General features: G+C 44.6%; 1 protein-coding gene across 1 annotated transcript; it reads left to right on the forward strand.

Moving 5' to 3' along the window:
- Positions 1-645: 645 nt before the first annotated feature.
- Cpox (coproporphyrinogen oxidase) lies at positions 646-10,557 on the forward strand. Its single transcript, XM_032900324.1, has 7 exons — positions 646-1,310; positions 2,880-3,023; positions 3,258-3,368; positions 4,717-4,858; positions 5,639-5,857; positions 8,401-8,505; positions 9,114-10,557. The coding sequence occupies exons 1-7, from the start codon at positions 788-790 to the stop codon at positions 9,199-9,201; spliced, it is 1,332 nt and encodes a 443-aa protein (XP_032756215.1). The 5' UTR covers positions 646-787; the 3' UTR covers positions 9,202-10,557.
- Positions 10,558-10,983: the final 426 nt, after the last annotated feature.

Below are 10,983 nucleotides of genomic sequence, written 5' to 3' on the forward strand. Positions count from 1 at the left end.
AGAATGGAAGCTTGTGGAAAAATAACCAGTGGCCTAGATTATTACCTGTTAGTAGAAATTGAAGTCACCCTGACAGTTAAAGGGCAAATGAGCACTTCTGATAGCATAAAATAATGCTGACAATGACCCCTTTGTCTAGATACACTATGGTTTGGAACAAACCTATTAAATGTGCGAGCTTCTGTCCTCCTATTTTCAACGTATAGGGGTATGGAAAAGAAGAGAGATATCCAGGAGTAAACTTGAGTGTGAATGTTTTTTCTAGATCTACTCAGGAACCCACTACTTACTTACTCTTGAGTCTTCCCTGAACTCTTTGTGTAAGCCCAGCACAGGGACAAAGGGGCATCTTCCGGATTCACAGCCAGGACTGTGTCTGTGTCTGGGTCGTATATCTGCCCGTTTGTCCTCAGTCTCTAGTCCCACTTTTGCTCACTTTTGTGGGTGAGCGAGCTGGGCAATCGAAGGTGTGCGTGACTAAAGCGCCTATCTTATCAGTCCAAGCACCTCCACAGGCAGCACCAGAGGCCCGGGTGCATGCAGTACGACCCACCTCTGTGGGCGGGGTGGAGTCTTATCTGCCAGTTCCTGGAGCAATCAGGAAAGTGCAGGAGGCGATAGGACCGGACTACAGTTCCCAGCATCCCCCGCTTTCGCCCACAGCCGGCGCTCTACAGTCGCTGCTGCTCTTCCAGGCCCCAGGTTCCAATACCAGTGAGTCTCAGTCTCTAGATCCCGGGAGCTCCGGTGGATCTGCAGGATCCGCGCTGCCCAGTCCCGGCGGGAGATGGCCTTGCGACTGGGCCGGGTAGGCTCGGGCCCCTGGTGGCGAGCGGTGCGAGGTGACTATGCACAGCTGCGCGCCCCGTCCCCTCGCAGCGCGTCCGCCCGCGTCTGCGGGCTGCCTGGCACCGCCGGTACCCAGCCTCGCCGCGGGCTGGGCCACGGCTCCTCGGCTGGAGGCGGGTCCCGGCTGGGGACCGGGCTGGCCGCGGCGCTGGCGGGGATGGCAGGGCTGGCAGCCGCCGTCTTAGGGCACGTGCAGCGGGCGGAGATGGTGCCCAAGAGCTCGGGGGCGCGGAGCCCCTCAACTGGACGGCGGGAGGAGGACGGGGACGAGCTGGCCCGCCGCTGCAGCACCTTCATGTCCTCGCCGGTGACGGAGCTGCGGGAGCTACGGAGAAGGCCGGATGACATGAAGACCAAGATGGAGCTGATGATTATGGAGACCCAGGCCCAGGTGTGTCGGGCGCTGGCACAGGTAGACGGAGTCGCTGACTTCTCTGTGGACCGATGGGAGAGGAAGGAAGGTGAGGAGAGCCCTCCTGTTTCTTGGTTGGGCATAGTTGCAGTTTAGGATTGAGGATAGGCTGAAGTAGACAGTACTCATTGGGGTTTGATCTCTTAGAAGGGACACTCTTAGAATGACTGACATGGAGAAAGCTGTTCCCTCTCTGCTTGCAGATGTGGACCCAGAAGTGCCAGCAACACAGGACAAGCCATTTGAAAATATTGGCAATTCCTAGTTGCATTTTTCTGTATAGGTTTATTAAGAACATTTGCAGGCAGCAAACTGAAGCTTTCATGTTTAGTTTGTTACCGAACATGCACACGCACCGCCCGCCCCCACCCGCACACTTTTTATTTATCTGTCAGGGTTCATCTGTCCCTTGTCCTATTAGAGGCAGAAGAAACATTGATCCTTTATGTCTACTAGACTTCCTGTGTCAAGAATCCCTTCACTCTTTTTGGAGAGTTGCATAAGAAATATTTGTTTAGTGTTCCAGTGGTTCTTAGAATTTGCATCTTAGAAACTGCATCGTCAAAGTTCTTGAAGGGTTCCTTAGAATCCCCCAATACCATCCCATTCATGTTGAGATGTCCAGTCATGTATTGGTGACCATGTTGTTCCATACAGAGTAGATGTCCCCGTTTCTCCCCCCATCCATCTTGATTTTAAACTTGAGGGTTTCTGACTCCTTCCCAGCTGAAACTGTAACAGCATATCATCAATATATTTCGATCCATGATGCTTCCATATCCATTATTAAATGAGATTCAGTCTGACTTTTGTAGTTTTCCATCTCGTAATGTTTTAAAGTAAAAGCCACTGACTGACCCGGCACATAATCTCAAATATGAGATAGATAGCTTTGTAACCGTTGGAAACTACTGTTGTCTGCCCCTGTTCCATAATTTATGAATATGTGCAGAGAACTCAGAGTGTCAGAAACATGGTCAACACTTGAAAAAAAAAAACATCATTTATGCTTTGCAGTGGCGTGATCTTGGATATGGTGCCCTGCTTCCTAGAAGTGAAACAACTCAAATGTTAGTCTTTGAGAACAATGACTTTTTGATGACCCTATTGTCTTAAAGAAAAAAAATCTATTAAACCCACATCTATATAATATCAAACACATCAAACACATCTATATAATATAAAATTTAAGACCCTGAACCCCCTAAGAGTTTGAATAGCTACGTTTTAAAATTGCATATACAAATTAAAGGTAATAGGGTAAAACTGAAAGTAAAAAAATGTGAAGCAATAGGGAGTTCTCGTATTCGGTAAAAGCAGAACGCGGTTCAGTGAAGCCCCTCCTGCCTCTGACATTAGCTTTCCGTTTAAGTAACAAATGGATCCCTTCTGGTGATTTTCGAAGAAAGACTTCCTTCGGGTTATTAGGCAATGGCCCCAGAACACGGAAGAACAGCCATTTTAGTGGTTTGTATCTGGATCCACTGTTTTCCTAGTATGAGCAGCTTAAGACACAAAGCTAAGCTAATTATCCAACCCATTGCATATTTAAAAAAACATGCTATCATAGATGATAGTGCTATCACTCTGCCCTCTGGTTTTCTATTTCTCTGGACAGGAGGTGGTGGCATCACCTGTGTGCTTCAGGACGGGCGTGTGTTTGAGAAGGCCGGGGTGAACATTTCTGTCGTTCATGGGAATCTTTCTGAGGAAGCAGCAAACCAAATGAGAAGCAGAGGAAAAGCCCTGAAGAAGAAAGATGGTAAGTCAACTCTTTCCCGCCAGTTTTACTTAAAAATCACTCTTTGCTTCTGGAACAGCCATGTGGGATGTATGTGCCTGGTAAGCGTGCTTTCGTGCATTAATCATGAACATTGTAACTCAGAGACAAGGGACAAAGCAGCTTCTGATAGTGGACTCAGAAATCATGAGGGAGCAATTTGTGCCAAATCAGGCCACCCAATACATCTAACCGTGGTGTTGTTTTACTTTCCAGGTAAATTGCCGTTTACTGCTATGGGTATAAGCTCCGTGATTCACCCTAAGAATCCTTATGCACCCACCATGCATTTCAACTACAGATACTTTGAAGTAGAAGAAGCTGATGGTAAGCCTCTTAAGAGTTGTTTGAAGTCTGTATTTAAAAAAAAAAAATAATCAGAAGGTACCCTATCACAAAGAAAGTACTAACATTTGGGATTTTTCAGGAATAGCTCAGAGGTTTAGTCTTGGCTGGTGTCTTAGGATTTTACTGCTGTGAACAGACACTGTGACCAATGCAAGTCTTATAAAGGACGATATTTAGTTGGGACTGGCTTACAGGTTCAGAGGTTTAGTCCATCATCATCAAGGAACACGGCAGCATCCAGGCAGGCATGGGGCAGGCAGAGCTGAGAGCTCTACATCTTCATCTGAAGGCTGCTAGGAGACTGACTCCCAGGCAGGTAGGGCGAGGGTCTGAAGCCCACACTCACAGTGACACACCTACTCCAACAAGGCCACATCTAATAGTGCCACTCCCTGGGCCAGGCATATTCAAACCATCACAGCAGGATGTACAGGACTCAAAGCATCAGAATGGGACTCCTTCCCTCATCCAATGTTTCCTCCACACAGAATGATTTTTGTGGACCCAAACATCAACACCCCCACACAAGGTTTCTGCAACTATCAATTTGTTATTTCTGGAATTGAGGACTTGCCATTGAGGACTCGTATACAAATATACTCTGTACACAGAGCGCAAGGACCTGAGTTGGGATCCCACCCTACAATCATTTAAAAAGCCAGGAGCCAGGGAGAATAGACGGGAGGCTATCTGGAGCCAGGGAGTATAGCGAATTAGTAAACTCCAGGTTTAGTGAGAGACCCTGACTCAAAACCACTCTGATGGGGAAGTGATTGAGGAAGGCAGCTGACATTAACCTCTGACCTCTGCACAAACGCACCTGCACACCTGCACACCTGCACAGATACAAATACTACAGGGTATTTTCTCCCTTTCTGAAGTAAGTGGAAGGGGCTTTGGGGATCCTAATAGTGGGAGCATCACAGTCTCCTGGATAGTTTTTGTTAACCTTATGTCTCTGAGATAGAAATTACGTTTTCAAGTAGTGATCTAGCCGAGATGTTTGGGCTGTGGATCCTAATGTTAAGCCAGCGTTCAGTTTCACAGCAGATTCAAGCCATCTGTCCAGTCTGTTAGTACTCGAGGTCCTCTGTCCCATTTCCCTGCCAGCTTCTTCCCTCTTCCCGACTCTCTGTCTCTGTTCCTTTCTGCTGTTGCGTCTCGCCAGCCTCAGTTTTACCTCCGTCGGAGCTGTTTTCGGTTAGATGTTCTTCGACAGCCACCTATCTCTGTTGATGAATTACGTTGTTGAGTGAAGCTTGCTGGCACAACCAGCGGTGCGCTCTAGACTCAAGGCTGTAGAGCTTCAGCTGCCTCTCTCTCGTAGGTAAGACACACTGGTGGTTTGGGGGTGGATGTGACCTCACACCAACATACCTGAACCGAGAGGATGCCGTCCATTTCCACCGTACTCTGAAGGAAGCTTGCGATCAGCACGGGCCAGACATCTACCCCAAATTTAAAAAATGGTAAGCTCTCGAGACTGTGTTTTCTACGTTTGTTTGAAAAGACTTTCCTGTGGACCTTATTTATATAAAGGTCATCAAAAGAACTCTTTCCGAGTTGAGGACTACTCTACATGGTTAGCATTAGGAGGTGGTGTCTTAGGAGACTTCCTCTGTTAGACGGTGGATGAAAGCACCGAGAGTAGGCTGATGGCTTCTTGTGTCGGTCAGGAGGGTAACCTTGAACACACATGAAGACATTCCGTAGGCATTTCCTCCACCAGCCTTTTCCCTAGGCGTGCATGTTTTAGAGTCACCGCTTTTAGTACTGAAAGAGACCTAAAGTCGTTCATAGCATCCTGCTTTTGCTGAGTAGGCACGTAAAAGCTGAGGCTTGCGCCCCAGCTGGTGTCAGTTAGGAGACCCTCATCCTCTGTCTCCTGTAAAAGCAGCAGCGCCCCCAGAAGCCTTAGAAGTACGGTAGGGGGCTGGAGAGATGGCTCAGCAGTTAAGAGCACTGAGTGCTCTTCCAGAGGTCCTGAGTTCAAATCCTAGCAACTACATGGTGGCTCACAACCATCTGTAATGCGATCAGATTCAGATGTCCTCTTCTGGTGTATATATATATATATTATATATATATATCTCTGCAGAGGTTGTAGCTGAAGTCTGGCTGAAGTCCTAATTTCATAGTCGTATAGAAAATAAAGATACCGCTGGCGTGAGTTGAGGAGAGTGCCTTGAACCCCAGGGACCGTATCAAGTTCCACGCATCTCATGGTTTTCCTCTGCTGCGTGTTCTAGGTGTGACGACTACTTCTTCATAGCGCATCGCGGGGAGCGGAGGGGCATCGGCGGCATCTTTTTCGATGACCTCGACTCTCCATCCAAGGAGGAGGCGTTCCGCTTTGTGAAGACGTGTGCCGAGGCTGTGGTTCCTTCCTATGTTCCCATTGTGAAAAAGCACTGTGATGACTCCTACACCCCCCAGGATAAGCTGTGGCAGCAGCTGAGGAGAGGGCGGTGAGTGATGGAAGGGCGGGCGATCTGCATAGCTCACACAGTGGAGGGGCTCCGGGAGCGGTGGCTGTTGTGCTGTTTGGGACAAATGCTTTACAGTTAGAGTAATCCCCACTGATTTTTTTCTCGAATAGACGAGCATTAAAAATGAACTTAATGACCTTGTATAATCAATGTCACAAGGTTTACTTAACTCACCTACGCATATCCGTGTGGTAGGCATTCATGTGGTAAGTACTTGTGGCATTTTTCTCTTCACTTTCCACTGACTGCTTCTACCTTCTGCTAGGTTGAGGGCATCATTTAAGGTTTTTTTTTTTTTTTTGCTTATAAATTCCGAGTCACGCTTTAAAACACTCATCTTAAGTATTCTATGAACGCTAGCTATCGTAATACAGTCTTCGTGATCGACTTTACTTATTTCGGACCTCTTAGGCATAACTCCTGCAGGAGGCACTGTGTGTCTGATTTTCCCGGGAAGCCTGTGGTATATATGGCATTATCATTTACTGACCATAAGGTTCCTTCCCTTATGCAGTCCTTTGCCCAACACTGCACAGCAGGTCTGATGACACCCCAGATGTGAAGTCCTCCTCACTGTGCTTTTCACCCATCCTGACCCCCAGCCCGACTCTGTGTTGAACCTGATGAGTTCCTAGGTGTCGGGATAGGCTGTGTTCAGTCCCAGTGTTCTCGTGAACCAGCTCCCCACACCTACTCTCCCAGCCCCCGGCAGTTCTCTTGGCCATCTTAACTGCCTGTGTACTGTAAGTCACAGTCATAGGCCGTGTTTTTCTAATTCATGTTAACTCTCAGGCCCCTGAGCAGCCCTAAGGGGCTACAGCTGTGCCTTGAAGGGGCCTGGATGAAGTCAGCTTACATAGTCCAAGTTTAAAGATAAAATATGTTTGTATTTACCTCTCCGAGGGTATGTGTCTGTTCTACTTAAATAACTTCGTGCCCTGTCAGGTGCCTGTGTAACAGCCCGATGAAGGGAGAATAGATCCAGTTTTCTTTTAGAAAGTTTTTAAGCAATACAAGCCCCACCCCATGCCCACCAATTTGTTACCCATCCCCATTCCATTCTCCCTCCCTTTCTCTAGATTTATCTTGGGTCCCCTGAGGTTAGACATAACCCTGACTACAGAAACAGGCATAACAGACATACTGAAAATGGCTCATAGTTCAGTAGGGATGGTATTGCTAATTAAAACCTTCAGCATCGGACATATTCTGTATGCAGAGCTAAAAGGTTTGTGATTCTGTGCAGGCGAAGCTTTTACTGCAATATTACCAACAGTAGTTTTCTTTTTCACATTCGATGCCAGACTATTCTGTGAGTTCTGCTGTGTGTATCAGTGTCTGTCCCGTCTCTTTTGATTTAGGAGATGTGTGGAGCATTAAGTTAATATCTCAAGGCTAATCTTTGAAAGAGAAGTTCTCAGTCACTGCCATCTCTGGGTTGGAAGATAGCAGTAGAGTCTGGGCTTTAGATAACCCTGGCATCATCGCAGAGACTCTCTGTGGTCAGCTCAGGCTTCTGTTTCTGACGGTGTGTTCATAACTTGTCATCTGTATTCCTCACGGATCTCTTCCCTCCCCACCCCAAAAACTCATTTTTGTGAGTCATTCTGAGTTCTTTAGGACGGTAGAAAGTACAGCTTTAAATGTGAAGAGACTTTTGAATCCCATGATGTTAAAGGCAGAAACAGATGTTCAGGCTAGATGGAATTCAAATCTAGTTTCCTAACAGTAGAGAATCTGACAATATGCTGAGTCTAACTCTAGTTGATACCAAGATATTTTCATAAAGAAAAGCAAAAGCAGAGTAAAACTGAGCACTGAACCACAAGGCTGTAGCTTTCCCAGTGATGGCTGTAGAGAGAGAGGAGGGATGAGTGGTCCCATCTCTGTTGATGCTGTGAACTGCTGTAGGAAAGGAGGCAGATCCCAGCTCTGTTAGTCTCTGTTAAGTCTATTGCTTCTATGATTAATAATAATAATAATAATAATAATAATAAAGTAATATGGTAGTAGCAGTATAATAATAAAGTAATATAGTAGTAGCAGTAGTAAGTTCCTTGCTCAGCAGTTCCTGGCACTTACCTATAAAAGTTGAGTACTAGTCTAGTTCTATGAGTCACATTGAGATGAAGCCCTTTTCCTGAAACGTCTCGTGCTACAATGAGGACCTTGGCTGTGTGACCCAGTAAAGAATGCCGTTTCTTTCTTGATTGTTGTGCATGCCTGGTCCCAATTTGTGTTTGTACTATTTATTCATGGGGAAAACATAACCTGATTGATTTGTAGTTGCGCTGTGTTGGGCACAATCTGCATCCAATTGTTTGGCGGGTAGAATGCCCTTTTATTTACTTATGCTTTCCAGAGGAGAGGGAGGGCTCACTGGGCTGTGAGCTGTGTAATCTGTGTGCTACCTCCAGTTGGTAGGGAGACATGGGGAGAAGCTCCACTCTTAGTTTTCCTTAGGGATTTCTGAAAGGTTTCACCCAACACACCCTCACCATTATCTGGCGTCTTTATGACAGGTATGTAGAGTTTAATCTGGTGTATGATCGGGGCACCAAGTTTGGCCTCTTTACTCCAGGATCCAGGATCGAAAGCATCTTGATGTCTTTACCTCTAACAGCAAGGTAAGAAGATGATTTGTCAAAGTAACTCTGTCATAGCAGCTCTGTGTCATAGCAGCTTTGTGTCATAGAAACTCTTGACGTAATAACTCCCTGTGCCCCATGGAATCTGCACATTAGCCCTGACAGCGTGTTACCTAATACTTCATTTATATTTTTTTCTGATTTCTATTAGAGAATTGTTGGAGAAGAAAGCACAGATTGGATTTAGTAAGAAGTGACAGGATGTACATCATAGCTTTGTGTATGAGAAGGTGGAGGGAGCTCAGGGTGCGAGCGGGACCTTCTTCCTAGAAAGATACTTTTGTAAAACTTAAGCTAGTATCTACCTGCGTACTACCCAAGGTTGTATACTTTATGAAACCCTAGTTTATAATGAAAGTGTGTTTTGATTTTAGGATCTCAACATTAACCCAGATACACCTAAGACTTATTAAGAAATTTAACCTCTTAAGCAGCAGGCATTTTTTTTAGGTAGAGTAGGGACACAGTAGGCAGAGGGGCATGGAGGTACCATGCGTTCTTTTTACTCTTAGGGTTTTAGTCTTCGTTAGCTGTCTATGCCATTTATTGTTATTTCGTTTGCACTGTTTTGTTTTGGACATTCGTAGGTGGGAGTATATGCATTCCCCTCCAGAGAATTCCAAAGAAGCTGAAATTCTGGAAGTGCTGCGCCATCCAAAGGACTGGGTGCACTGATGTGCAGAGCCTTGCTCCAGGGCCTGGTGGTCACCGGTGGGGTCTTCCTGCACCGTGGCCACTGTGTGGCAGGCAGTGTCTTCTGTGCCTTACCGTCCCCACCTTCTCCACCGTGGGCATTCCTCTGTGTCAGGTGGTTTTGGTCTTTTCTAGTGCTGTGGCAAAGGTGGGTGGGGATATAAAAGTGCCCAATTTGTTGTCTGTGAAATTCATTTGTACGTTTCTATGCACAGTTTCTATGACCAGTCAATTTGACACTGGGTTTCCAGGTCTTAAGATAAGGGAATGTAAATACTGTGATACCCACCAGGAAACTCATTTTGTTTGTTGTTTTAAGTTCTAGTTTTTGCTACAGACATTTATCAGGGGATACATTTTATCTTCATTAGTTCAGTCAGGCTGCCCTTCTTGGGAGCTTTAGAATGCGATTCGAAGCCAGGCCGTGGTGGTGTATGCCTTTAATCCCAGAATTCAGGAAGAAGAGGTTGGTGGATATCTGTGAGTTTGAGGCCAGCTTGGTCTACAAAGGGCGTTCTAGTATAGCCAGGGCTATACAGAGGAACCCTGTTTTGAAAAAGCCAAAAACAAAACAAAAAAAAACAACACAAAAAAAGCAATTTGAAAAAACATGTTTTTCTTCGTTATTTTTGATGTAATTTCATGTATCTTTCTCTATAGACCAGAATATGATAAAAGTACTCATTTTTTTTTTTTTTAAAGATAGCTATTTAAGAGCTCCGGAAATATTCTTTAGTCAGTTCTTGCATTATATAATGATGACCTAGTTTACAGCTGCAAATGGCATTACCATTATTTAAATAAGGGACGTCTTGAATGGTGAGGTTTTTGTGGGATTATAACCTGCTAACATTAGGATTCTATGTATTTTTTAAAGCAAAACTTACATCCCTGGATTCTGATACTTAAGAGTTTATTTTAGACATTTAGATATGGAAGATTAGACTAAGAACAAATGAAACACATTTTTCTCTTTAACTAAAAAGAACAAAGATAGTCTAACAGGGGCATTTTATATTTTTTTAAAAAAATGAGCCAATAGAAATTGTCTTACTTTTCAGATTAGAGATTCTTCAACTTTTATTTTTTCTTTTAAAAGTCACAGCAGATTTCTTAATGTGTGGTTTATCTGTCTAAATAATAGTATGACTGTGCTATGTTATTTGATTTATAATATATTGAATTTGTAAGGCACAATATATTATACATATTTAAATATTATCCTGGAATATGTTAGATGTACATGATTGTGTTTGGCTCTTTTAGGGTGAGAAAATCTACAAATTCTTCAACATGTCTTACATAGACTCAGCTAATAAATTTTATTACAAAATAAGACAAGTAAGTATTTGTATTCTTTATTGTGATAACTTAGTAATTCAAATATTTCTCAGTACAGTAATAAGTCTTTAATACTAGATATTTTACGCAAGAGAAATATCTACTTCTTCATTTCATTTTCTTAGCAATTTTAGTGAAAATACACAAAATCAAAAACAACTCAAGTGCAAATTAGTAGGTAAATGGATAAACAGTTTGTGACTTAGGCAGACATTAAAACGCAGTTAGCAACAAAAAGGAGTACAGACTGAGAAATGCCAGCGTGCGAGGCCTCAGGCACACCATGGCAACAGGAAGGCGCCAGACAGAAAAGTACCTGCTGTCAAATGTCACCTGGGAAGACTTTACCAGGAAAGCAGTCAGTGGCTGCCATGGGCTGCAGGTGGGGAACTAAGCTGTTATCTGTGCTGTGGCTGAGGTAAC

This window comes from Rattus rattus, chromosome 4, assembly GCF_011064425.1.
Source record: "Rattus rattus isolate New Zealand chromosome 4, Rrattus_CSIRO_v1, whole genome shotgun sequence".
Taxonomy (NCBI): domain Eukaryota; kingdom Metazoa; phylum Chordata; class Mammalia; order Rodentia; family Muridae; genus Rattus; species Rattus rattus.